This window comes from Notothenia coriiceps, unplaced genomic scaffold (genome assembly GCF_000735185.1).
Source record: "Notothenia coriiceps isolate Sejong01 unplaced genomic scaffold, NC01 NC01_scaffold00037246, whole genome shotgun sequence".
NCBI lineage: Eukaryota > Metazoa > Chordata > Actinopteri > Perciformes > Nototheniidae > Notothenia > Notothenia coriiceps.
Window position 1 is genome coordinate 16,767,710 of NW_011369947.1, and position 27,512 is coordinate 16,795,221.

The window sequence follows — 27,512 nt, forward strand, 5'->3', positions numbered from 1 at the left end:
TACTGAGATAAAACCAGAGTCTGATTCGTGTTCACATCAGAGTCTCATAAATTATTTACTCTGATTCTATCTGCGTGTGTCATCATCGTGTGTGTGTGTGTGTGTGTGTGTGTGTGTGTGTGTGTGTGTGTGTGTGTGTGTGTGTGTGTGTGAGGGGGGGGTGTCTGAGGAAAAACGATGCCAGACTGGGCCGAGGTTTAGTCTGTGGGAAACTCTCAAAATCAGAGTGATAGAGTTACACAGGCTGGCTGAGGTTTTAACACAAAAACACAACAAAATGACCACAAGGCGAGACTATTCCGGTCACCCAGTCACACGGACGCTGAAGCTCAAAGAGGAGCTCATGGTTTGGGGATTATCATGTAATAATATTATGAACCGAGAGGAGTTTTGATATTTATTCCTCCAGAAGAAGATGGAATAGATAGAAGGTTGAAGTTGTGTCGTCACATACTTGTCAGATCTCGTCCGAGCTGTCTCAGGTCTCTGTTCAGGTCGTCAAACTTGACCTGTGCAGCCAGGAAGAGGTCCTGAGGTTCAGGAAGTGGGAATACACTCTTGTCTGTGCCGGCGTTCTGGTGGGATACAATCAAACACACATGTAGTTCTGACACTAATTCATCAGATCAGAGTCAAAATGGACAAAGAAAGAAAGCAAACAGATATTAAAGGTGGGGTAGGTAATTCACTTCAGAAAGACTTTTTGTTATAGTCCATGGAATGCTCTTAACATCCCGATAGCAATGAATATATGAAATGCTTTGACAATAAATACATAAAAAAATATCATCTGTGGAAGCCGTGGCGCCGTAAAAATCACGACCAATCATCTGAGCCGGCCCGGCTAAAATAACCGGATGGCCTACCTGCCTGTCAGCCTTCCATCTGTGCAAAAACTTATCTCATGCCCTCATTGGTCATGTGCGCGTTCGTGTGTGTTGGAGGAGGGGCTCTGTAAGGAAGTCTGAAGGAAGGGGCAGATTTTTTTCGGCTGCGTAGTTTCGAATTCTAGCACACTCGAGCTGGTTTCTCCATGGTTACCTACCCTACCTTTAAGTTAACCTAGAAAAGGTGTTCAATTGTCCGTCGATAACTGGTTGAATAGGACCTCAAATCTACTGGATGATGATTTAAAAAATATTGTGTTGCATCTATTGGTTTTAAAAGCACACTCAACCGTCTTCGGATATTATACTCCGGAGAAAGCAACATAGATAGAGACAGCTTCATTGTAGAGTATAGCCTAAAAAGGAATAACAATATTTAAATAGCAAAGCAACTCATACCTCATCCACATTGTGCAGGTAGTAGGACACCACATAGTCCACCAGGCTGATACGATTGTCCTGAGAAGAAAAGCAAACGATGCATCAAAACGACGCCAACACAAGATGAAATCTGAGTGTGCAAGCTGGCAGCCATATTAAAGTGGCTTTATTAAAACCATGAATATTAAGGTGTTCATTTAAAAAGAAAATGTATTGCATGAGATTCAACTACATGCAAGGAGTCACTCACATAGAGTTAATGTGTAAAAGTAAGAAAACAAATCCACTTCCTATGACTTGATATCAGTGTTGGATGATCTCTTTTCACTTGCACTAAAAACACTTTTCTGCTTTTGCCAATGAGCAATACATTCTATACATTACATTGTCCACCGCACGTGTACTCCGCACGTGTACTCCATAGTCCATCCCAATAAAACCAAAAAACTGGCCTCCAAAAGAGCCCCTTCAGTCCTCCTCCAGGTCTTACTCTGCTCTTGACATCCTTCAGTTTGGGAAGAATCTCGAGTCCGAAGCCATCCGCCTGACCTCGGGTCCGGTTTCCTCCGTTCATGTGATTCCCCAGAGCCAACACCAGTCCCATCACATCCATCACACCTTCACCCTCCAGCAGAGCCTTCAAACAGAAAACACACACACACACACACACACACACACACACACACACACACACACACACACACACACACACACACTCTCTCCTGTCTGATGTCTTTATATTGAGTTAGTATAGATCTCCTCTGCTGCAGTTCAAACCGCATTAACACAGGAACATTTAGACTTTATAATCACATCAGGACCCCGATATCCTGCAGTGTGTGTGTTTCAATTTGTGTGTCTGTGTCTTTGAATGCCTGTGTGTGTGTCCAAACTAATGGCCTCAGTGTGACGCTGAAGGGCCCGCAAGGATCAGGATCAGATATCGATCCTGGTCCTGAATTATAAAAAGCCTTTTAATTTACACTGATTAGCCTCTGTGAGTAGAATCCACGTTCACTCTCATTCCTCTCTGACTGAAAGACAAAGATTGGTGTACTTTTACTACGTAGAAGACTTAGAATATGTGACTTTACATGAGGTCCATCAAGCTGCAGTGACATGAGAGTCGGGCTAGTTGAAAATGTTCCAGAAATATATCTGTCTTTGCATTTTGCGGTACGTTCATCATGTCCACTCCCTCTCTTTGTTTAATTGCTTTTGGTCATTTTTTTCGTACAAATCACCAAGCAGTGTTAGTCCAAGTAAACGTCGCTCAAGAAACAGGACACTACCAAGGAGGTAAAGGCCATATAAACATGAAAAGGTGACACAAGTAGGATCATAAATTGTCTTATGAAAGGAAATGGTCAAAGTACGTATCCCACCTATAAGTAATACATCGATATACCATGAGGACGCAAGGCTTTGAAATAAAGATACTCAAAGTGTCTTGAACCTGTACCTTAATTGCCTTAACGTCGTGTCACGTGACTTGAATTTTGAATTGAGCCGTCCCTTAAGTTATAGATACTATCTCTTTACGTATTAGTGATGGGAACTCCGGATCATTCGGCTCGGCGCACTAAACGGAGCCTCAGTTTCGCCGCTGCGTGGCTCCGGCGCTCGCAGCGAGGCTCCGGCACTCGCAGTTCACGCGCATGCTCCACTAGCACCCCCCCGCGTCAAGGCTCGCCGGCAGTACACTTTCCGTCATAGGAACACGCTTTGCTGGCGGCGAAAAGAATCCCACCAGACTCCTTTGCCCCTCCAACAGAAGGATGTCCTTGCCCTTTTTCCTTTTCGTCATTTCAAGCGATAAAAACTCGATCTTCTCTCGAATTATTTATTTTTTTGGACGCCCTCCGCTCGAGTTCAGGGCGTCCCGAGCTGAATAAGGGCGTCAAATAACGGCACGACGCCCCCTGGCTGAAACGCTGCCTACCAAGCTCACATTCTAAGTCTGTATATTAAATCAGATATTTTTACATATTTTGACCAATTATTCCGCTTAAGGACATTTAAGAGATGTATTATGCTGTTTTACAATATATCTCCAGACTTGTATAGCAGCTAAGCTCGTGGTATATTTAAAGGCTTTTATTTAAAGATGTAGTTAGTTTTACTGCCTGGCCGTCTCCCGACACACAGACATAAAACAAGACTTTCCATTTGTTCTTTAAGATGCAATTAGAAGGAACCATTATGTTGACTTTAATTACTTATTTAAATGTTTCCCTCCTCTGAGCCTTAGCAATGTCCTCTCATCTTTAAATGATTTCCTCTGAGCGCTGTCTCCATCTTCTTATAGACTTACCTAAAGGAACAAACAGTGATGTGAGCCTTGCATACACTCAACATAAATAGTATATATATATATTTGTTACTATTACTAGGGGTCTAGTAAAAACAGATTTAGCTGTCTCTACCCGCTCACAACCCCTCATTTTGTTTTGGAGCAGATGGCAGTCCTCTCTCCTTTTGGCTTTCACTTTGAGTTCAAACTTTGCAAAACCTTTTACTTTAGTTTTATGTTGAGCCGTCTTTAGAGGCACTTATGTGGGATGAATAAAACATCCGCACTGCTGGAGTTAGAGACTTTAACTCTAATGATGCCACTGAGCTGAATCCCACCGAAACTAAATGTCTCACTCGGGGAAGCTTCGTTATCGACAGGGAAACTTCCAGCAAGAAAACTAAGCCTAACATTTACACTTTGTAATTCAGAGTAAACATCCCCATGGTGATAAGACATCGGATCTGGTGGAGGAACACAATAAAGAGTTGATAGGGACAAAAGATAATGACCAAAACACAGCTTGTATTACTCCTTTTTATCATATATTTATTTGTTATTTTTCTGTTACTAGAGAGTCGGACAACCTTTCTAAACCTTTTAATATCTATGTAGTAAAACTGGAACTACCCATTATCTTCGTTATACAATATGAAAATACTTTTTTATAGATAAGTAAAAACAAAATGTCTCAAAGTTTGAGGTGTTTTCTTTAAATGTCTTGGTTTTCATTCCGAAAAATATGAGATTTAAGAGGCTTTTTTGGGGGTGACCAATCACAACAGAGCCGGCCAGCTAACCAATCAGAGCAGACTGGGCTCTGGTTTCAGACTGAGGGCGAAAATAAGTGCTGCAGCACAGACAGTATGAGAACAATAAAGAGCTTTTTGAACATTAAAGCATGGAGACATGTAGAGACACTACATACTGATATACACCTGAACATCAGCAGGAGAGGACTCTTTAAAGTAGAGACACTACATACTGATATACACCTGAACATCAGCAGTCCTCTCCTGCTGATGTTCAGGTGTATATCAGTATGTAGTGTCTCTACATNATAGCGCAGCATTATGCATTTGTTTACATGCCCACCGGAACCCCGAGGCATTACCAACAGATCAATGCACAATCAACCCATACAGGACATCTCTTTCTCCACATTAAGTGTTAGACATTAGAATTGACTATTCTTGTCTGTCACATACTCTTCTTGTCAGTCACATAAGCTTATTATTTGTAAATTAGCTTAGATGGCCCACAGGGCCATCTCCCAAAATCCTTAATGTCATGCACTGCACACACACACACACACACACACACACACACACACACACACACACACACACACACACACACACACACACACACACACACACTCACACTCACACACACACTCTTCCTGTTGCTGTGCCTTAATAACCAAAGTAAAATAACAATGTGAATCAGAATCTGAAATACTTTAACAATCTCTTGGGGAAATTGCTTTTAATGGCCTTGTTGTTGACTTGTGTTGTGTGAATTATTGTCAATATATCATCAGCATTTTTTGTATTTCAACATAGCTAAATCAATTGGCCTTGAAATTCCTTTAGATGCAAACACACACTGCAGCAAACACTCTTACTGTATTATTTGACCTGCAGAAACAGCAGTTGTTTTTTATTTAGGTTTTCACTCAAGGCAGGAAACAGTAGTAAAACTATCCCTCAGAGAGGACACAGAAACAGAGAGGCCAACACACTCCATTAGTCCTGGCACTGAGGCGAGGAGAGAAACTCATCCTGCTTCCCTTCATTTAGGCTGAAAGTGGGAGGAAATGTGTCGCTGTCACTTTAAGAGTTAGGAAAATGAATGGCAATGAGCTTTAAAAAAACACACAAGATGTTTTTTATTAACCATAATTCTTTTACTCTATTTTTATAACTATGGGTATGGGAAGAATGCAGTGGTACAAATGGCTTAAACATTGCCATGAACGGGGGACATTTGATTAAGGACCGGATGGGACATTTCTTTATAAGTCATACAATAGGTACATTTAGCAATTAAATATGTAGTGTATCTTCTTCCTTTTCAGCAATTATTTTCCCATTCATCATCTGTCCCGGACTTAAAACATGTGCTTACATTTACCTTAATGACTGACTCAGGAAACTGTTGACCATTAACGTTTGGTGTGTTGTTGTTCTCAGGATGCGGCATGGTACCTGAGGAGGCACAAACAGGAACTGGAGCTCCTTCTGATTGGCAGCAAAACCATGGGTGTAGAGTTTACAGAAGGGGTGAGTTAACAGAATACAACCGTATCCCAAATGTTGTTCATTTTCCATGTGTAACCACACATTCAAAGCAGACAGCCAGCTTTTATTGGCCGACCGGTGCCCTTTAATTCCCTGTTTTTTCCCGAATTAAAAGGAGATATAATTTAACAGGCGGTTAACATTAAGCCAATCCACATGTGTCTGATGCTGAGCAGATCTCCTGCTGAGTGTGTAAAGGCATTAATGTGCCTCTGCTGCTGGCTGACTCAGAGCAGGGTAACAGGTGTTTGGCAGACACCGTCCACCACTGTCCTCTTAGCCGGTGGCGACACCTGCTGGCCACTCTGACATGTCATATTTCTTTGTACATTGCATTTATAAAATTACCTCTGGTATTAGTAAAGCATATATTGAGTCGCCCTGGTTTTCTTCTTTATTTATTCATTGACTCCTTGGCAGCAGAGATTTAGAAAAAGACAAATGTAAATATTAAAAATGTCCATTCTCTTTTCTACAGAATTATTGGAGCAGCACAGGTCGAAGAGAGGACTCAAACAGGTAAAGAGTTAGAATCAGTCAAACTTTAAGGTGTAGCATCAAACAGTTTATCATACAGTAACGTTTGTCTTCTCATTGCCTTGAAAAAAGATCGATATAATGTAAAAATTAAAAGCGGAATTATCAGTCTTTTTAGAAAAACTGTTTCTCTCAACACTGTAGTGATTTATATTGAAATGATAACTTGTTTAAACTAATTGTTTAGCTGTGAGGACTGCAACTCTACTGTTTGTGTTCTTTCATTGCTCTTATTGTTGTTTTGGCTGCAGGTGTTTTCAGCTCAAAAGCTCTTGAAAAACAAGTGTTTGCTACACGCTGTGCACTAAACAGCAGACGGACATGATAAACAAATAGCTGGTGAACACAATGGAGCATTTAGTAACTTTAGAGACAGATATTCCCTCAGGAGTCGAAAGAGACAGATACAGAGCTAAAGGAGAAGGAATATTGGACTGACATTTATCAGGAAACTCCCTCAAATATAATGATAATGGTGTTTTGTATCTGCTTGAGTTTGTTATATTATCAATTCAAACCCACAAAGAATATGATGGTGTTTGATGGTGTCATAATTGCCCAAAAAATATATTTAGAAAAATTGAAAAGTGCAGGGTTAAAGTTGAAATAATACTGATGACCACTAATGACAAAATAATTCTCTGTGTTCTGTTTTCCAGGATTCCTTCTGGTACAGACGGCTGGATGGAGTATGTTCCCATCTCAGAGAAGAAGAACATCTCTGCTCTTTCTCCACAGCAATTCAAAGAAGGTAACTTCACTACAACCAGAGATAAAGCAGAACAGGAGTTACCCAGTCCAGTCCGTGACTTTTCCTGAAAGTGTGTTATACAGCACCCTCTGTTGTTAAAAATTGTCAATAGGAAGTCGGATTGAAAAAATCGCCAAATAAATTGCCATTTATACCCATATCCGCCAGCGGGTAATATTTACCTCATAGAAAATGCAGCGTAAACATGACGTGATGTTATAGCAACGTCTTTTGTCTACTGCGGTTCCTTATAGATAGAGAGATAGATAGAGAGAGATAGATAGATATAGTGATAGATAGAGAGAGAGAGATAGACAGATAGATAGTTATAGATAGTGTAACATCTTGGAGAATACAAGATCTTGGATGACTGAGCTCACGTTGAGGACGTAATGCATGTGTGCAGGTGACGTGCCAGTTGAATAAAGATGGACACTCGGAATGAGAGAAGTAGTCCGCGTAGTCTGTTTATGTAGACAATTATATATCCATAGAACAGAACATTACAGATGGATCGATAGATAGTTATAGATAGATAGAGAGAGATTGAGAAATTTGTACCTAAACAAAACACAAGTCTAACACACCAAGTCTTTAAATAAGCACTTGTAGCGATATTTTATACTTCATGCTATCTGCAAAAACTATATCATATGAAAAGCTGAGAGTCCACAGATTCTATTGGTATAAATGTCATCCCTGTGCGATCAAAACTGACTGTTCTGTATGATAAATAAAAGAACATTGTACCTTGCAAATCAATAGCGGGTACATTTTACCCGTTGGCGGTTTTAGGTATACAGCGACCTCTGGCAGTTCTAGTGTTAAGTACTGCTCTGTGATCTGTGTAGGTGGCCCCTTGCTGTTTGACAAGGTGCAGCTGGTGCAGGACTCTGCGGCCCTGAACGGGACGCAGCGGGTGCTGCTGGATGATGTCATATCTGAGGAGGAGTGCTCGGACCTGAGAGACCTGGCACATGTAAGGACATTACACTCATTAAGGTTTCAAATCTTCATTTTAAAATGAATCTTATGAATCTTAATCTTGTTCCCAGGCTGTCACCAAAGCAGGAGACGGCTACAGAGGGAGGATGTCTCCACACACTCCCAACGAGAAGTTTGAAGGAGCCACTGTGCTCAAAACCCTGCAGGTACACTAACCACTAAACAGAAAGAAATGACTGAATTAATCATTAGACTAGATTGTTGTCAGGGTTACAGAAAAGGGCATAATATCCGAGCTAAATGGATTAATGAGAAGAGTTCAATTTCAAGTCAAAATTCAAACCATGGGCTCAGCAATATTGCATATTCATCATATACAGTGTTCAAAAGAATGTGTCATCTTTCTTCATTTATGGTTTAACTCTACATGTTATGCTCCATTTTGTTATTTCTTCCCTACAGTACAGCTATGAGGGCAGGGTGCCGATGAGGAGCGCTCGCATGTTCTATGACATCAGCGAGCGAGCGAGGCAGATCATCGAGTCGTACTTCCTGCTCAACTCCACCCTACACTTCTCCTACACACACCTAGTGTGCCGGACGGCCATCACAGGTCAGTTACACAAGGAAACATATTTCACAAGTGCCGTCTTTTAAAATGTATTCATACGTGTAACAATAAGCTTACATTTTTTTACTTTAATTACAGTCTAGACTCAAAAAGTAGATCTAATGTCTTGCCATCCTTTAATCCTTGAAAAGTACAAAAGTACAGTTCTCTTGACAACTGGTACGACAAAATCCATGAAATCTATGTTATGGAAAGAATCACCTTCTCAATGAGGCTTCAGGAAAACACATTTGAAGAAATATGGAAAAGTGGAGAATTGACATATCCCAAAGACGACCATCCCATGTTTGACTGTTTCTATACACCGATTGAATGTATATGTATAGATGTGTATGTATGGTCACATGTACTGTATGTGTGTATGTGTATTGCATGTATATATGTATGTTGATATGTATGCATATGTACATGTGTAGACATTTGCTATTTCAAACAACCCCTGTGTACTATTTCGTTTTTATTTTTATTTTGACTCATTTTGTTTGCTATTTCATTTGCTATGTCACTTTCGGGTCTCTAAACATATATGATTTGAAAAACTGTACTTGTATTATAATGTTATGGAAGCCCATTTCCGCCACTTGAAAAAAATAAAATCCCCATGAAAAGTCATAATTATGAGATAAGAAAGTCGAAATAATGAGATAAAAAGTCATAATTATGAGATAGAAAGTTATAATAATGAGATAAAAAGTCATAATTATGAGATAAGAAAGTTCACGGGTTAGAGTTAGGCTAGCAACTCACAGCAGCAGTATGCCTACACTATTGTCATTAGTGGCGTGAACGTTACCACAAAACTATAAGCATATATATTATAGTTCATAACAGGTCATGTCAAAGCTATGCATTGTTGTAGTTTAGCTGCAATATAGGCTATATGTAACATCTAACATTTACAAAAGTCACCTGTAATAGTTTCCTTATTTAGGACTAGATGCCGTTTGCATTGTGGAGAGCAGCAAGGTGATGAAGGGACCTTTGAAGACAGCGCCACTCCAGCGCATGCGCACTTCTTATCTCATAATTATAACTTCTTATCTCATATTTATGACTTTTTATCTCATAATTTCGACTTTTTTATCTCATAATTATGACTTTTCATGGGGATTTTATTTTTTTCAAGTGGCGGAAATGGGCTTCCATATAATGTGACCCCAAATAAATAAAGAATTTAAAAAAATAAAAAAATACAGAGGATGTTTTCTTTGTATTTATTCTTTTTGCTTGTCCTTCACAGGCCAGCAGGATCACAGGAATGACCTGAGCCATCCCATCCATGCTGACAACTGTCTGCTGGACCCCGAGGCCAATGAGTGCTGGAAGGAGCCTCCAGCGTACACATACAGAGACTACAGGTGAGAGGCTATCAGCACTGCTATAAATAATCAACCCACTTTTCTGCAGCGGTCTCTTTCAATCAGTTGAGTATGTGCTGATCTATACTTTCCTTTTTTATTTTCAGTGCACTGTTATATCTCAATGGAGATTTTGAAGGAGGGGAGTTCATATTCACAGAAATGGATGCCAAAACAGTCACGGTAAGATGGTGTCTTCTTTGATGTGAGAGTTACTTTTAAAATGATTTTGCGGCACAGGAAGTCAGTGAACATGCTAATATCAGGGGTCTGATACCAAAAGGATGCAATATATATTTATATTAAACGTAAATCTCTATTTTCTCTAGGCATCAGTGAAGCCCAAGTGTGGGCGGATGGTGGGTTTCTCATCCGGAGGGGAGAATCCACACGGTGTGAAGGCCGTCACGAGCGGGCAGAGGTGTGCCGTCGCTCTGTGGTTCACTCTGGACCCGCTCTTCAGAGAACTGGTAAACTAATGTTTCTGTTAAAGAACAATTGCAAATGAATAAGTAATCATCCCTTTCCTCCTGTGTTTACTCCAAAGTTGCTTCCAAGTTTAGAACTATTAGCAAATGTGACCATGCTTAGATGTCAAACTAAGATGTGTTAGCATTTAGCTAAGAGAGCTGTCGGTTTGTCGATCTACGATACAAAGCAGCTTTAAATAATAAAGAATTGTCAACAGGGTGAAAGGCCATAGATCCACTTCCTGCTATCTGGTATTTAGGACACTAGTGGATACAAATCCAAGTAGGTTTTGGAGGCAAGTCAGCAGAGGAAATAATGAATCTTCCATTTCACCCTAAGCATTGGGATAGCGACAACTTTTAGCTCCTTTTTATATAAGAAATCCCTTCAGATTAATTCAAGGTTCAAGGCTTTTATTAGTCATACGTACATAGCTACAGTGTAGTTATGATGACGAAAATCTTAGGTCACAGGCTCCACCAACAGTGCAACACAATAAAACAGAAATATGTAATATGCTTTTGCTAACTTGAGTGTATTTATTACTCTAGCCTGAATTATTTGTTCTTTTTCACTACTAGGAGAGACTTCAGGCGGATGAGGTGATCCAGGCGTTGGACACGCAGTCTGTTTGGGGTCCAGGCCTCAACATCAACCCTAAAGATGAACTGTAGAAGCTTCACCTCTTCCCCTTCTACCAAATCCTTCTAAATATTTTAACTATTTATTGAAAAAGTCTTTGGATCAGAACTTTTCTATGTTTGTACTGTTTGAAGTGCAAGGTTCATAATGTCGTCATTTTTGTGGGGTTTTTTCTACCCACAAGTATTTGAGTTCACCTTTTGTCTTTCCCTCCAGCGACAGCTTCTTGTAGAGAAAGAAATCCAACTATTTCTGTTTTGTTTTGTTGCACCTGGTTTCATTCAAGACTGGTCATATCTGTAACCTACTGAACTGTGAAGAAGCCAAACAGAAGCAGACATTTATTTATTTTTTGCTCTGAGTTCTGAGTTGTTCTGGTTTTGGACGACATTTCGAATGGGTTTTATTCATAAACACGATGCAGATATTTACAAAAAATATCTTACTTTTAGTTGTCTCTGTTTTAAAATAACTCACAATTGCAAGTACTATTCATAAGTAACAGCATAATGTTCTTCAATATTCTTTTGTGACAGTAATAACTATTTTCAATGTAGAAAGCGTTCTGTTTTTCTAATTTGGGTACCTGATTTTATAATAGTGCTCATACAAAGAGTTTAAGAAAGAGATATGTTCTTATATGCTGAATATTTAATGATCATGCACTCTGTCCTTCTCTTCTGTGCCAAGTCTGAAACTGTAAATGTCTTATTTTCCTTTGTTGTTGCCGTGAATAACCCCCCCTTACTCTCTGGGCACACAGAGCAGAATATTCTGTTTTCCATGTTCACTGACTTATTTTACTATTATTTATGTGTTTTTAATAATAGACAGCTGCTGACGTAACTGTTGGCATTTAATATGAGGAACTTTTTTCATAAAAGATGTCAATCATTCCTGTTTCAAGGAATAAATATGTATCTATCTTTTTTTGTCTTTATGATTGTGTTGAGGATACAGATGAGAGGTCGAATCGTGCACTGTAAACCCAATGGAGAAAACGTGCACAAAGTTTCTTTCTTTTTTTACATAGATACAAACTGCTAACCAGAAATCTTAAACCGGTCGTGCTATGAGGTTGGCCACTTTTGTTTCACTGATATTTAATTCTGAAATGCTGTAGCACACAAACATTGATGTGTCCATGTCTATAAATGAAAATGATAAAATTCCATATCTACATTGAACTGTGTATATTTGTTTTATTTGTTCATCTCATCATTGTTCATTTGCAGGAAACAAGAATGCATTTTAAACAAAGAAACTGATACATTATTTGTGTTGTCATGTCTCAAACAACCAGGCATATATCGCTTTACAGATCTATATCGCATTCCTTTACAGTTTTATCTGTTCAAGTCACCTGTTGTAAACTCAAAAGTATGCTTCCTATGTAACCGAACACTCTGACGAAAGGCATACAGTAACAAAAACTTGAGCTAACGCTGTACAGCCCTGCAGTTTAGCTCCATTCAAAGTAAAGTGCGTCAGCCACTACACAAGGTAAATACAGTAACAAAAATCATTCACTCTTTTAATGTTATCACACTAAGAGGAGGTCACTGCGGTAAAGTTTATCTTCTCAGAATGTGCTTTAACACAGCCCAGAAGTAGAAATAAATAACAACTGGACTGAGAGTAAACTATGTATTCTGTTCATTCCACGTCTCGTGTTGCCCAGTGTGGAGTTTGAGGTGGTGTTTGTTTGAATCCAGGGGACATTGGATGTGATTGGTTCAGAAGCGGTGGTCCAGCTGTTCGGTAAATCTGAATGGCTTGGTTTCATTGACGGTGAACAGCAGGTCCCTCATCCGTCGTGCGCGCCGCTCCTCCAGCACCAACCTGCGGGAGCGCTCTCGAGCCGCCTGCTGCTCCGCTTGCTTCTCCGCCCGTTTACGCTTCAGCCACCTGAGGAGGACACAAGACGATGGAGATTACCAGGTGGCAATTTACGCATGAGAAACACAATTGACCTTTAAGATACATTTTTTAATGTATGAAAAAAACATTTCACAGGCAATGTAAATAAATAAATATGATATGTGTAAATGCTTCTGACAAACTAACTATTAACAACTTCAAACAGGCCTATGGCAATATATAATGGATTTATCATGATTCAACATAAAGACAGATATTTTTGAAATGCTGTGAGAAGTTGTGGTGAATTTAAATGAAGGTGTGCTCACAGTTTGAAGGCACGCTCACACTCCCCTCGGCTGCGCAGGAGGTATCCGCTGTCCTCCTCCAGCCTCTTCAGCTCCAGCAGGTGTCTCTCTCTCTGCTGCTGCTCCTGCTTCCTTTGGAGCCACAGCCTGAAGGTCTCCTCTGGGTCGCTGGAGTCTCTCTGCCGGAGGATGCAGAAATACATCCAGTAAGTAACAGTTGACATTTAGTATAGCATTGCTGATTTGGTTTTCTTAGATGCAAACAAACTAAGTTATCATTTCTGTGTGTAACAAATAGAATACTGTTACTTCTTATTGTAAAAGTATTTTTCTCCTTTTCCACGCAGGAGCCTAAAATGTTTTGCTGTACAAAATGTGGACGCTTTCATGTCTTTAGAGTAGGATAAAGACTTGACAAAAGCTGCTTAAAATTACGAACTAATTATATGATATTGATTCAATTACTGATAATGACGAAAAAGGAGCATCATCTGCTGTATCTCCAGACTTTCTGTTCTCACTGCTGAACATCCACGCTGTGAGAGATTGTGCCCTCCTGTGGTCGTACCTTAGCGCTGTCCCTCTCCATCTCCTGGGCTCGGTGGATCCTCTTCTCCTCATGAAACTGCTCTCTCTTCTTCATCAGCCAGGCCTTAAACGCCAGCTCATTCTCTTGCTTCTTCTGCTCCTCTTCCTCTTGTTTCCTCTGCTCTTCCTAAAGCAAGAATGATCGAAACAGTATTTTAAGAAATCAAGGCTAAATGTGGAAATGCTTATTTGTTGTTTTGATGCTGGTGAAATACACTAACTTTTTTCTTTCAAGTATTCTTTCCTACCTCTCTGGCCAGCCTGTTCTTCCTCTCCTCGATCCTCTGCAGCAGCTCTTTCTGCTGTGGTGAGAGGCTGTATGTGGCCTGGCAGGGGGTCCCGGTGGCAGACTGCACCCTCCGCTTGCTGTTTCTCCACTGGGTGCCTCTCTGGCTGTGGCTGGCTGAGCTGGGCCTGCTCCTGGGCTGGGCTGGGGGTCGGGGGGCTGGGAGCTGATTTATGCCTTGATGGAAAGGGTGAGAGCCGGCACGAGGAGAGGGGGAGGACCTGGAGGTCTTACTGGAGCTCACAGTCTGCTCCTTGTGACGTGAGAAGGAGAAGTCCATGTTGTTGTTTGCTATAGGAGGCAGCAGTCCCATACTCTCCACCTCTTTCAGGCTGACTAGGTCAAACTTACCATCCTTTTCGACCAGGACTTTTCCTTCCTTTAACCCTCCCTCAATGCTCTCCGCAGCTCTGCCAGATTCCCTCTCTTGTCGAGGGGAAAGTTTTAGCTCAGAAAGCTTCCCCGACACTTCGATCTCGACTTTTGAATCCTTGGTGCGCTGCTCCCCTTCCACCTCACCAGTGTCTCCTTTCTCAAACTGCTGTGGAGACACCACCAGGTCCACCAGCGTCTCTTTAAAATGCAGCCGTCTGCGTCTCGTCATACTCGGGGCCTCTTGGTCCTGCAGCTCTCGATTCGCCTGCTGGATCTTCTCCTGGATGTACTTCTTCTCCTCTTCAGTCTGTTCCTCCATCTCTGGAGGAGGTGGGAGTATGGTTGAGGACTTATTTGGGCTGTCTCTGTCTGAATCATACTCTAATGGATCCATAGGTGAGGGCCACCTCTCTTCCTCTTCATCTTCTTTCAACTCTTCGGATTTCTTGCCTCTCTTCTCCTCCTTGAGGCTTCTCGGCTTTCTTTTCTTTCTTTTCTGTTTCTCATCCTCCTCCAGTTCTTTGTCAATCTCTGCTTCTATGTCTTTAAAGTCAGGACCCTGAGGTGCAGAACAACAGAAAAACTGCATTAATTAAATAGGTTTGAAGGTAAATGAATGAGCAACATCAATAGTAAGCAGGTAATAGGTGGTGTGATAACAGACAAGCATTAGTGTGTTCATCAATATTGCATCCTGCAGTGGAGCACAGTGAAAGTATGTCACCGCATGTCAACAGCATGGGTTTCACATGTATACACTGATATGTGCCTGGCTGGGTAACTCAACACTACAGATGCCGCACCTAGTCTGCAGTAAGTAGAGCAGCACAGACCTGGTTTCAATTGATTAAAAAAACAAGCAGTGTTAAAAAATAGAAAGTATATAGGAGAGAAGTTATCAGCCTGCCCCGAGATTTTATATAAAGGACTTGCCTGGTCCTCACTCCGGGATTCCTCGCTGATCAGCCAGTCCAGATCCTTCTCGAAGTCGTCCTCGTATTCGTCCTGAGACTTTGTGATAACCACCCCACTCATAATCTTCACTGGAAGAAGATCAGAAATAATGTTCAGACAAGATTGTTGCCACATTAGCAGAAGGGCCTGACTGAGGGAAGTGATATCAGTCAGGCAGCCCGGAGAAAGATATCTTAACATCTGACCAAATAAAATATCCTGTTGTTCCACTTAAGTCTAGGAAAAGGTCTCTTAAAATACTTTATCACCCATGTATGGCCTCCAGAAGAAAAATTCAAATATGTTTAATGTCCCCCAGACGTTACATCTTGTACCAAGACATAACTCCCTATGTCGACTATGGGTAACGATTTGACTCGTAAAATTACAAATATTTAGTACACAGCTTTAGGACTTGGATTGGGTGCTTCTTGTAATGACATCCTCAACATTATTGTATAACGGTAATATAAAAACAGTCTTTGTTCTGAAACAGTTTGTGGAGTTTGACAAATGTATATGTTTTAAATGTCAGGGAAGGTGTAAATAATACACATCCTACACAAGGCAGGCATTTTAAAGTATATATTCTGATACAAATAAAGCTGAATTTATTAAAAACAACATACGAATGTATTATAAATTGCACTCTAGTGTATCATCATAGTTAAGAATGTTTTTTTTACAAGTATATTGCCACCGCATGACATCAAGGTAAGTGATAGCCAACAGAGGTGAAAGGTCAGATGCTAGACATCCCATAACCTGAGTCACTGAGGATGTTCACAGACATACAATACTAAACCTCATCTACAGTCGAGCGGAACACAGATTAGAGTCCATCTATTTGGATCATCAAAACAACACCACACAGATCATACTCTAAACAGTATTTCAAATGTTAGGTTTATTTTATTTTATATGTCTCATGGATGGAAGAGCAGAGGAATGTTTGGATCGTTGTGTTACGAATACTTCCCACACATCACTTTATGTAATGTGGATATATGGGTTACACAGGAATACATTAAAAAAAAGCTAGAATGTAACTAACAACATTTACTCAAAGACTGTACTTTAATACCGTTTTGAGGTACTTAACTTAAATCCCCTGATAAATGAGGCCTTAATCTATCTATCTACTCCATTGCAGCTCAGTGGGAATACTGTACTTCTATAATCCACTACAGTTGTGATTCATTACATTAATAATTACTTGAGTTAATTAACATAAGAAATACAACATATATTCAACAAACTACGATCTAATATTAAAGATGAGACCTTGATCCCTTGGTTATACTCATGAGCTAGCAATAGCAGTATATGACGCTTCAAATATCAAATGATGCAACAATAAAGCAATGCATTATTAGTGCATCAATAATTATAATCCAGTATTATTTAAGTATTCATCTCAAATTGACCATTTTAACAATGAATGTACTCTTACTTTTGGTACTTTAAAAATATGTTAATAACAATACTTTTATACTTTTGCAAAATTTGACTTTTTAAATTTGAAATGCAGGACTTTAACTGTTGTATTGCTACTGTTAATCAGGTTTAAGATTGAAATGCTTCTCCCACCTGTATACAATGTACTGGTGTTGAGGATTGGTCATCACCTACTGGAAAGAAACCAGTACTACCAGGTTACGAGTAAACTATTATTCTTGTTGTTGCTTTTTGACACAGATATCCCCTCTCTGCTGACATGTAGGTTATGTTTACAACAGTTTTGCTCTGTTGTCTCGGAACCAATTCCCCTGGCTACAACACAGAGTTTAAAGACAATAATCCTGTTTATCTTTATAGCTCTGCGAGCTACAAATAAACAGGAGACAGAATTAGGAGGCTGATTTGTGGGTTTGTTTGTCTACTAAGAATTAAGAGCAGTACAAATAATTGTGACAATTGTTAGTAAACTCACCAGCACCGGCGGGTCCTTGCTTAGTATTCCGGTTGAGTTCAGAGCGATGTCACCACCATCCGGCCGGCTTGTCTTGTAACTATCCCTCCATCTAACTGGCCCACATAGTGCCTGGCAGTCTACGGAACAACACCTGTGTACATAATCTGCTTCCAGTCCCTCTGCAGCCCTAAAAGGTTTATTAGACCCGTCGTCATAGAGACCTACAACACGCTTTACTACTTGCGCATGCGCATACAGGACACACAATTCACAAATAATAACATGTCCATGCACACAAGAGAAAACATGGTTCCCGAAGAACATTTTGAAATATAAGGCTAGTATAAAAAATGATATACCACCTTCTCTGTTTATTTATATAACAAATGAGTTGCCAGTTGGAATAGTAGCCTATGATAGGAGATTACAAAATAAAACAATGCTAAAATCATGCTTGCTCTATTATATTTCAACTGTGGTGGAACAAGAACTAAGATATGTTACTTCTGTAAAAGTAGCATTGAAAAAGTACAGATTAAAAAAGTAAATAGAAATTGTAAAAAATACTCTGTAAGTAAGGCACTAAAAAGTAAGCCTACTCATTATGCAAATATATGGCTTAAAAAAACACAAATTATTTTGAGATTTATCATAACTTCTTAAGCAAATTATCATTATTATTATTATTATTATTATTATGAGCATTAAGTGGGGGGTGTCCCTAATTGAAAACAATAAGAAGGCTGAAGAAAGCAGAGACGATTAACAAAGGAAGCATTACCATATAAATTACCAGAACATGTAATTGAATGAATAATCTAATGTAAAACCTTGTTATCATAGACTCGTTGGGCCACAGCTCATCGATGTTTAATGTTTGATCTAGACCAAAGCACATGACCATTGGAGGTACAGTAAGTCACCCGATTACCTTTATTTTGGCCTATTTCATTAAAGCAGAAAACTATTAAATATACAAATACAATTATGAATAATATATATATATATATGCAAATAGCTATACAGAGTTGCTAATGCTGGGATCTGGGATAGTAGTGTTTTATGAATAAAACATCTTGTCTTAAAGGTCAATATTACATTCTGGTTTGAGTATAACTCAGAATATAATAAGGTCTATAATGTAATTTATAATGTTTAACTTATAAGTGAAACAGAGGTACATCCATTTGTACTGTGAAGTACAAACTGCGAAGGATATGAAAATTCATTGAACGCAACATTTGGTTTGTTGCGCACTGCATTATGGGGCATGACGTTTTGCTTTACACTTTAACTACAGGAGAGCCCAGCAAAGAACGACATTTCCCACGTTGCATCTGTTGCTACCGAGGAACTACACGCCCCCTTGACTGATAACACACATGATAGCACGTAGGCACAACTTCTGATAATGTTTAAGTAACTAACTACTCAATAACTACCAACAGCCTTAGAGCGGTTGTTTTTCCTACAAATGGCTACCATTGTCTTCTGCTCTGTCAACAAAACGGCTCGGACCACCGCAAGACGATGTTTGAGTTCATATTCAAAAGGGCTTGCTAGTTCAGGAGAGTCGCCGTTGTCCTGCACTCACAGCCCGCTTACGACGCTCCTTCCGAGTACAAGATGGTTTTCCAGGGGCTCCAGCGTACGGTTCATGTCCCATGGGACTGCAAGCAGGGCCGGGGCCGGGAGAACCAGGAGGGGAGCCCTGCTCAGTGGAGCCGCAGCCGTCACAGCAGCTGCGGCAGTAGCGGGGTTTTTAGCCAACGCTAACCACTTCCAGCGGGCTGAAATGGCAACGAAAGTATCCCCAATTTCTGAGGAGAAGGAACCCGAGGGGGAGATCTTGGAGAGGTGCAGGGGGTTCATGTCTCCTCCGGTGACCGACATCGGTGAGCTGCAGGAGAGGGAAGGGGAAATGAGGACCAGGATGGAGATGTTGATCATGCAGACGCAGGCCGACTTCTGCAAAGCCCTGGAGGTGGTGGACGGTGGGACGTTCAAGGTGGACCGGTGGCAGAGGAATGAAGGTGAGGGGTGCTCGCCTGGTATTTCTATTCTTACTAGGAAGGCCTATTGGAGTTGGACATGTTTTTTTACAAGAAATACTTGGCCAAGGTAACAACACGGTTAAATACAACACAACATGACATAAGTTATCATTATTCTTAATAACAATTAACAACCACATACGTCCATCCCTACGTTCTTAGTTATTACATCTTTATTGGATACAAATGTTTCCAATTTGAGTTATTTTTTGATACCCAGGCTACATTGAAAAGCAACCAATTGTGGGATACGTATGCATTTTATTCTGTACGTAATGCTAAATGTGTTTGTGGCATTCTTGAAAGTGTAGGACCTTCAAGTGTGCGGCATGTTTTTGTGCTCAAAGCAACACAGAGTTCACAGATGCATGCAAGAGACACCGCCTGAAGTAAAGTCTAATCTACGAGGAAATAAAACAACCACATTTACATCTATCTCTTTCAATGTATTTCACCCTGTGTGGTTCAGGTGGTGGAGGAATCAGCTGTGTGATGCAGGATGGAAAGTTGTTTGAGAAGGCGGGGGTCAATGTGTCCGTGGTGTTTGGATACCTTACTGAAGAGGCTGCCAAGCAGATGAGGAGCAGAGGGAAAGTGCTCAAAGGGAAAGATGGTACGTTCTGTTCCCTTGATATTTATTTGCAGGTTAAAGCTTGATAAAGCTCTTAACACGAGCCTCTATTTTCCCACAGGTAAGCTGCCCTTTTGTGCCATGGGTGTGAGCTCTGTTATTCACCCCAAGAACCCCCACATCCCCACTGTGCACTTCAACTACAGATACTTTGAGATCGAGGAGGAAGATGGTGAGTGTCAGTTATGATGTCAGCAGTTGTGTCTTGGTGTCAGTGACACTATTGAGTGCATGAATGAATGAATGATAACACTTGTTTCTCTATTCCTTGTCTTGTGTGTTTGTGTGTGTGTTCAGGCTCTAAGCAGTGGTGGTTTGGTGGAGGCACAGACTTGACTCCAGTTTATATTAATAAAGATGATGCTTTTCACTTCCACAACACCCTGAAGGAGGCCTGTGACAAACACCACTCTCAGTACTACCCTGACTTTAAGAAATGGTACAGTTTGACTAGTCCTACGTTTGTTTGTTTGTTTGTTTGTTTGTGTGTGTATTTCAGCACGTACGCATTTGTAGGCCTGATTTCTATGAATTTGTGTGTGTGCTTATTACACTGGGTGTATCCTCACTGTAGGATGATGATAAGAGGAACTCTTTGACTAAAATCTGCAGTCGCAGAAAAGCCGTTGAGCCCTGACATAAGTCAGTGAGCATTGGGGATATGAAGGGGATGGGTGTTGTTTATCTGATGTGGATGGTAATAAGGACGTTTTGTCAATTTAATTCACCCTGTGCTTGGTCCAGCCCCACGCTGCTAGCCTGTCAGGCTGTCAAAGCTAAAATGGAGCCAATATTTAAATTAACTGCATTTCCCAGAGATATATTATTTTATTTGTTTAAATGTAAAAGCAATTTCACAGAGAAGCAGACAAAATACTCCACAATATACATTTTAAGAATATATCCAGGATGTCAAAGGTGCTAGTTGGACGTTTTTGTTTTTCTAGCCACATCAGGTGTGTCCCCCTGTTTCCACTCGTTATGCTAAGCTAAGCTTGATTTGAGAAATGAGAGTACTCTTACATCTCGTAGAAATTCCCTTACAAAGAAGCATCATACTGTAGATGTACTTTCACCCAAGTTATTTTGAATACCTCTCTTCCTCTTGCCTTTAAATAATATATATGCAGCATAGTCCAGTTCTGCTGAATATTTTAAAATCTCGACCTGGCTATAAAAGAAAGGAAAGAAAAAGGAAAACAGCTATTTTTACTTGTGTGTATTTCTAGGTGTGACAGATACTTCTACATCCAACACAGAGGAGAGACTCGAGGTATTGGAGGAATCTTCTTTGATGATCTGGACTCCCCGAGTCAGGAGGAGGCATTCAGCTTCGTGAAGAGCTGTGCTCGCACCGTGGTGCCCTGCTACCTGCCCATCGTGCACAAACACCTCAACGACTCCTTCACTGAGGAAGAGAAGGACTGGCAGCAGGTACGACGAGGAAGGTGAGTAAACTAACTTGTGGCTTTTATGATTACACATCATAATAATAATAATAATAATAATAGATTCAATTTGTATAGCGCCTTTCAAGGGACCCAAGCCCGCTTTACATGGTAAACAAACAAATAAACAAAAGGGGCAAATAATAAAGTACAAATGAAATAAGTAGGAGTAGAAGCAGGGGGACTGTGATGTGTTAGGGGTCAAAGGCCATGGTGAACAGGTGAGTGTTTAATGATGACTTGAAGATGTCCAGGGTTAAAAGGAGATTTTGTATATCATAGCACATTTTAGTTCAATGAATGAAGGCTTCTTAAACTACTGGTAGTTACACTGCAAAAAACATGAACCTTTAATATGTCATTCTCTATTTATACCATTTCTGCTTAAAAAGTAAGCCGGATCAAGGATTAACACAAACACTGAACATGCTTATGATAGGTTAACCATCACAATCAATATTTCATTTCCCCTTGTTCTATAAAGGTTCAAATAAGAAGACACTTTGAAATGCATGAATGAAAAAAGGACTCCATGGACAGCCTGTGATCCATACATGGTAGTTCAGAGCTCTCTGCCAGCAGGGGGAGTATTGGGTCATTTGAACAGAGACCACAAATAAAGAAAAAGCTAAAACGGGATTTTATAAAAAAGGAAAGGTATGATGGTGGGTCAGAAACTCATACAAAGTTTGGATAAAGTGGGAGAAGAAAGAAAGGAAAGGGAGACGCTGAAGTTCTGTTTAGATTGTTTAGAAATATGCAGATGAATGTGGATTTGGTTACTTTAGCATTACAAAGGTTCATTCACTGCAGTGAGACTTCTAACAGGGCCGCTCACCATGCACCATGCACAGACCTCAGGGCACTTACATTTTCCTGAAATAATAACTTGTACTAAGATTTAAGATGATTTTAACCTTAACTGTGCTTGATTACAGACATGTGTTTTAATAAAGTGTATCATTGATTTTAATCCTCTTTCAGAAAATCTTGGTGTTCCTGATTGGATTAGGCACAACAGATTGTAAAGATGTCTACCTCATGATGATAAATCCTGTTACCCGGTGTCTACATTGGCTTTCTGTGTTTCTGTTGCAGATATGTGGAGTTTAACCTGGTGTACGACAGAGGAGTGAAGTTCGGCCTGGCTACGCCTGGCTCCAGAATCGAGAGCATTCTCATGTCTCTCCCCCTCAGTGCCAGGTAAGACAACACTGGTTTAAAGCTCAGCAAAAAGCTCTCTGTGTTGCCAGGTAACAAACTCCCCCTTCTTCCCCAGGTGGGAGTACATGCACGAGCCTGCCAAAGGTACCCTGGAGGCCGAGATGCTGGAGGCGTTACGAAACCCCAAGGAGTGGGTGTGACCGCATATCCCAGGTTTATCCATCAGGATGGATCACACCCCCAGGGAGCTGTCTGTGATGATGGTGTGAAATGTTTGATCAGCAGCAGTTTACTCTATGTTTACTAAAATCATATGAACTCGTCCGATTATTTTAAATCTGCTATGGTACTTTTCCTTTTTTCCTGTTTGCTATGTTTTGTAAAATCAGCCTTGGTAAAACTCTAGTCACACTGGGATTGCATTAATATACTTGTACCTGCTTTTAGGTCATCTCACAATGATGATGTGCTCCTTTTGAAAGAGGTGTTTGTGTCAAACACTAGCTGTGGTTTCTTTCTATGTCAAAGCTAAAGTGGGTTTGCTCTACTTGAATCTCTGCACTCTTTTCTTAATGCTGTGTGTGTGTGTGTGTGTGTGTGTGTGTGTGTGTGTGTGTGTGTGTGTTACATCTGTTTTCATGTGCATCTGCTTGTAACAATGGGTTATTTTTAGTAATCAAAGCTAAGTAATAACTTGGAATGGAAGGATCCCTCTTGAGCCCTATTCACATTGTGATTGGTTGTTCGCCCGCTGTAAATGAGTCATGTTTGTTTGAAGAGCCGTGAAACAATAGTTGGATGTTGGATCCGCAGAGAGGATATATGTGAATCCCAGGCCAGGTGTCTGATTTAAGAAAGAAGAATGTTGGAAAAACAAAATGCCTTTTTGAAATACATAAAAGTAATTTAAAGATAAAATCATTGTTTGTTCTGTTTTTTCTCAAGTTAATATCAGTTTACACATTTACTTTGTCCTAATTCACCCTTGAAATATACCTTTGAATCTTTACTTTGTAATACTGCAACACTGACCAAAGCTAAAGGATAAACGTCATAAAAATGGTTGGTGTAGTTTTTCATTGACAATAATAATATGCAATAACTGTCACTAAAAAAATGATGGCTTCATACGTCATAAACAGAACAAGTCATGGAATTGCATTTCTTTAAAAAGTAATCAAAGTATTTAAAATTCAAAATAAAATGTCATAACGGGTCATAGTTTAGTATGTCAAAATGTCAAAACATTTTATGCCATTGACATTTCTATAATAGTATAGAACACTAAGAGACATTAATTATTTAGCAGTTTGTCACAAAAGAAACCACTGTACTTCATAAATGTCCTATAAAAGTAATAGTATAAGTATGTGACAGAAATGACTCGTTATGTCTACAGTCCAGTCTACAAAACTGAATGCCTTGGAAAATGTGGATGATTGACACATTGAGGATCAATATGTAACCCAGCAAGAAAATAAATAAATAGATAAACCTCAAATGTAAACTCGCATGATGACAATAATAATGCACGACCAAATGAAATTGAAGAAACGCACGTTGCACATTGTCCGTGTTTTATTACAAATGAATTCAAGCTTCTGCACATATCAAGAGTGTATAACAACTTTTCTTGCATTTAATGTTATATAACATTTTGTTTAATAAGGCATTGTAAAAAAAGGGGTTCTGAAAATAACAGTCCAACAACTGACCTTACCAAAATGGCTGCCCCCCCCTCCCAGCACAACTCAGTTAAAGGTCATTGCAAGTGCTGAGGTTCACAGGTCAACTCACAAAAAGTATAATAATCAGTGCTCAGTCTGAGGTGTAACCATGTGACATTTATGAGTAGTATTATTAGACAGATATATTTGGTTTTTAGTGTATGCAGCAACATTGCATATAGAGTAAGAGAACTTTTTTCCAGCAGACGTCAAACCAGACTGTCCTGGCTTTCATCCAAAAGCTCAGTTCAAGCTCAAACACTAATGCCTGCTCTGGTAATGTAATGCCTTCATTACATTACATCTTACTTGTTAGACGCTTTTATCCAAAGCCACTTACATACTCAATACTGTGGACAATCCCCACAGGAGCAATGTGAGGTGAAGTGCCTTGCCAAGGGTCACAACGACATGCTGACTGCAGTGGGGTTTGAACCTGTTGAACCCCTGTTCCCAACACCAAGGCTCTATCCACTGCACCACACGCCTCTGAGTCCTTAATGTATCCAAACCTACTGTATACTAGCTTGACCTGTGTCACTGCACCCATATGCAATGAAAAACAATCACTTTACCTTCACACGTAAAGACTATACATATTTATATACAGGTACATTACACATGCTAGACGTGGAATTTGACCATAGTGTCGTTAATTACAGAATCTCTTCCCTCTTATACACATTTTTCCAAAGCGCCTGTTTCTATTGCTTCCTGTCTCACAATCCTATGCAAGTCACTCACTCCAAACTTCCATTAATGGTGTAGCTCGTGAGAATCCTCAGTGTGCTTTTAGTGAAAGTGGCACGGCAGAAGACTGTGTTCATTTCCTACATGGTTACATTTGCTTTAGAGGAAAGAGTCGATTTTCACAGTTAAAGCAGGCTCTGATAAATGCCAACAGACCAGACGGCGCAGAGCCACATCCAGCCTCAGGAGAACAGACCCAGCTGCATGCATCACACACTGTAAGCACATACGACACACATACACCAAACACATCTCACACCTTCATTACTGCTGGTTTTATCTTACATATGTATTTCTAAAACATTCAAGTGTATACTGAAGTTGGACCAATGCATTCCTTTGGCATCTTGACTCTTTCATCCTGTAAAATTGTATTTCTTTAAGGTTCAAACATGGATTCAATTAATGTGGAAATTGTTTTGGTTCTGAAACCTGATCATTTACCTAATGTTTGGTCTCCAAACTCCCTTTAACCCCCAATATAAATCTCCGGGTAGTCATTTACAATTTCTACAATTAACAAGCCAAGCATCCTCCACTTAGCCAGCATAAAACAGGAAAAGTAAACAAACAAATGTTTGTGTTCGGAGTCAGTCCACCGAGCCAGAGCTAACGAGTGGGATGAAACTGCATCATCGTTTGCTTACAGGTTACACAAACAAAACCATTGCTTGATTTCCTAATTGCTTCTCTCTTTCTGAACTCTGGTGGTGAAAAATCATTCATTGGAGCCAAATTGTTCTGTGTTCCACTAGAACAAATGCTCTTTCAGAATAATGCCAAGTATGCAATATTCAAAAGACTTTCGAAATAAATATGTTCTATAGAAAGTAAAAAGTAATTGCAAATGTCATAGTAGGAGCCTAGCTCTCTCTCTCTGTGTGTGCGGTTCAGAGGCATTTCAACCGATTCACATTCGTATTGGGATTACGTTTTCAATCCTTGAAATGTTGATACAAATGAATAGAAATGTTTTAAGATGGCAAAGAATGGTATAGATTGGGGCAAAACCGTAGTAAATGCCATGTTTTGGACCACAAACAGGTTGAATTTAATGCAAAATATGTGCAGACGATCTAAAAAATTGGCACTCACCCTTCAATAAACCATTGGTCCAACCCTTATATACACTTTTAGAATAGTTGTCCTCCATTATGGCAATCTGAACCCTTTTCTTATTCGCAACATGCAACATTTGTTATGCCTGCCGAGTTAAATACTTGCATCAGTGTGACAGATGGAAGTTGAGGAAAATCAGATGAGGCTGGTTGGTTTTGGTATTGCGACATCCTTCCTACTATTACTTCACCTCATCGATGAAAGATTAGTGCAAAGCTCAACAGCGCTGGCACTGGGCAAACATTGTATAAGTCCATCGAGCAGACCGTTAACAGTCGGTGTGTGTTGAGGGGAGAAGGCTGGTGAATCCACAACAGTGATTCTGCTCATTCATCAGATGGTCTTAGTGTGTGTTAGGGCTTCTGTTGGGGCGGTAGAGAGAGACCCCTTTACTTCACCCGGCCTCCAGAGCTAGTGTTGACTATATCCTCGTACTGGGGCGGGGGCTCCGTCTCTATCTGGACGTCTGTGTGGCCCACAGCCTCGTCATAAGATGGTGGCGGGTCTCCGGTGCCTCCTCTCCCTGATGTGGGCTCTGAGCCGGGATAGGCGGGGCTGCTGTGCACACTGAGTTCTGAATGGTCCCCCTGGTGGAAGTCCCTCCCCCAATGGTCCATAGAGACCACTGACAGGACGTGGTCGTGGTGCGAGTGTCCCTGGCTGGGGCTGGGCTGCGAACGCTTGCGAGAGTGACAGCGCCACACAGTGATGGCCACGGCGACGATGATGAGCACCACCAGCAGCAACGGCACGATCAGGTAGAGAGAGTGGACCCCCCCCACCGTCTCCAGCCCCCCGCTTGGACTGCTCTCCCGCACATATTCCTCCCAGAACCGTCTCTGAAACCAAACAGAAGACAGACAAAATGAAATACAGGATAAAAACATTTCCTTGGAGATAATAAAAGGCAAAAACATGGTGGCACAACGCCGCTTCCCAAACAATGGGTCGCTCAGCTTAAATGCTTTCTTTCTGGATCGCTGGGACACAAAGGCAGTAGACAACAACATCCGAAACAAAAAGCGAGCACATGATTGTGCCTCGTCCATCTGCTCTCTAGCCTCACAATAGTGTTACAAATACACCCCCCCCCAACCCCTCTATGGACTCGGCTGTTCTTCCTGCTGATAATCA

General features: G+C 40.5%; 5 protein-coding genes across 5 annotated transcripts; 2 read left to right on the top strand and 3 right to left on the bottom strand.

Annotated features, from left to right (window-relative positions):
- Positions 1-446: 446 nt before the first annotated feature.
- On the bottom strand, positions 447-1,914 carry LOC104966472 (formin-like). Its single transcript, XM_010795659.1, has 3 exons — positions 1,759-1,914; positions 1,287-1,346; positions 447-575 (listed from the first exon to the last, which is right to left on the bottom strand). The coding sequence occupies exons 1-3, from the start codon at positions 1,879-1,881 to the stop codon at positions 447-449; spliced, it is 312 nt and encodes a 103-aa protein (XP_010793961.1). The 5' UTR covers positions 1,882-1,914.
- Positions 1,915-5,678: 3,764 nt separating this feature from the next.
- LOC104965937 (prolyl 3-hydroxylase 2-like) lies at positions 5,679-12,386 on the top strand. The gene is made up of 10 exons (XM_010795007.1): positions 5,679-5,846; positions 6,343-6,383; positions 7,061-7,152; positions 8,004-8,131; positions 8,208-8,303; positions 8,560-8,710; positions 9,969-10,086; positions 10,194-10,269; positions 10,416-10,556; positions 11,139-12,386. Exons 1-10 carry the CDS (start codon positions 5,823-5,825, stop codon positions 11,229-11,231), a joined length of 960 nt encoding a protein of 319 aa, XP_010793309.1. The 5' UTR covers positions 5,679-5,822; the 3' UTR covers positions 11,232-12,386.
- On the bottom strand, positions 11,881-17,659 carry ccdc181 (coiled-coil domain containing 181). The gene is made up of 6 exons (XM_010795006.1): positions 17,504-17,659; positions 15,550-15,659; positions 14,204-15,175; positions 13,936-14,082; positions 13,389-13,546; positions 11,881-13,107 (listed from the first exon to the last, which is right to left on the bottom strand). Exons 2-6 carry the CDS (start codon positions 15,649-15,651, stop codon positions 12,936-12,938), a joined length of 1,551 nt encoding a protein of 516 aa, XP_010793308.1. The 5' UTR covers positions 15,652-15,659; positions 17,504-17,659; the 3' UTR covers positions 11,881-12,935.
- An 863-nt stretch (positions 17,660-18,522) lies between these two features.
- cpox (coproporphyrinogen oxidase) lies at positions 18,523-23,700 on the top strand. Its single transcript, XM_010795008.1, has 7 exons — positions 18,523-19,518; positions 20,009-20,152; positions 20,232-20,342; positions 20,468-20,609; positions 21,400-21,618; positions 22,717-22,821; positions 22,898-23,700. Exons 1-7 carry the CDS (start codon positions 18,960-18,962, stop codon positions 22,980-22,982), a joined length of 1,365 nt encoding a protein of 454 aa, XP_010793310.1. The 5' UTR covers positions 18,523-18,959; the 3' UTR covers positions 22,983-23,700.
- Positions 23,701-24,342: 642 nt separating this feature from the next.
- On the bottom strand, positions 24,343-27,430 carry prrg1 (proline rich Gla (G-carboxyglutamic acid) 1). Its single transcript, XM_010795009.1, has one exon. It carries the CDS (start codon positions 27,425-27,427, stop codon positions 26,768-26,770), a length of 660 nt encoding a protein of 219 aa, XP_010793311.1. The 5' UTR covers positions 27,428-27,430; the 3' UTR covers positions 24,343-26,767.
- Between the last annotated feature and the right edge of the window lie 82 nt (positions 27,431-27,512).

What these genes read in the sequence shown, in the direction of transcription:
- LOC104966472 (XM_010795659.1), bottom strand. Translation starts at nt 1,881, where the DNA reads ATGGATGTGATGGGACTGGTGTTGGCTCTGGGGAATCACATGAACGGA. An exon ending in TGAAGGATGTCAAGAGCAGA is followed by an intron (nt 1,347 to 1,758) that starts GTAAGACCTGGA and finishes TTTTCTTCTCAG; the next exon opens with GACAATCGTATCAGCCTGGT. An exon ending in ACCTGCACAATGTGGATGAG is followed by an intron (nt 576 to 1,286) that starts GTATGAGTTGCT and finishes GTATCCCACCAG; the next exon opens with AACGCCGGCACAGACAAGAG.
- LOC104965937 (XM_010795007.1), top strand. Translation starts at nt 5,823, where the DNA reads ATGGGTGTAGAGTTTACAGAAGGG. An exon ending in GTGTAGAGTTTACAGAAGGG is followed by an intron (nt 5,847 to 6,342) that starts GTGAGTTAACAG and finishes TCTTTTCTACAG; the next exon opens with AATTATTGGAGCAGCACAGG. An exon ending in TCCACAGCAATTCAAAGAAG is followed by an intron (nt 7,153 to 8,003) that starts GTAACTTCACTA and finishes TGATCTGTGTAG; the next exon opens with GTGGCCCCTTGCTGTTTGAC.
- ccdc181 (XM_010795006.1), bottom strand. Translation starts at nt 15,651, where the DNA reads ATGAGTGGGGTGGTTATCACAAAGTCTCAGGACGAATACGAGGACGAC. An exon ending in AATCCCGGAGTGAGGACCAG is followed by an intron (nt 15,176 to 15,549) that starts GCAAGTCCTTTA and finishes TCTGCACCTCAG; the next exon opens with GGTCCTGACTTTAAAGACAT. An exon ending in AGAACAGGCTGGCCAGAGAG is followed by an intron (nt 14,083 to 14,203) that starts GTAGGAAAGAAT and finishes TTCTTGCTTTAG; the next exon opens with GAAGAGCAGAGGAAACAAGA.
- cpox (XM_010795008.1), top strand. Translation starts at nt 18,960, where the DNA reads ATGGCTACCATTGTCTTCTGCTCTGTCAACAAAACGGCTCGGACCACC. An exon ending in AGTGCTCAAAGGGAAAGATG is followed by an intron (nt 20,153 to 20,231) that starts GTACGTTCTGTT and finishes ATTTTCCCACAG; the next exon opens with GTAAGCTGCCCTTTTGTGCC. An exon ending in TGAGATCGAGGAGGAAGATG is followed by an intron (nt 20,343 to 20,467) that starts GTGAGTGTCAGT and finishes GTGTGTGTTCAG; the next exon opens with GCTCTAAGCAGTGGTGGTTT.
- prrg1 (XM_010795009.1), bottom strand. Translation starts at nt 27,427, where the DNA reads ATGGACGAGGCACAATCATGTGCTCGCTTTTTGTTTCGGATGTTGTTG.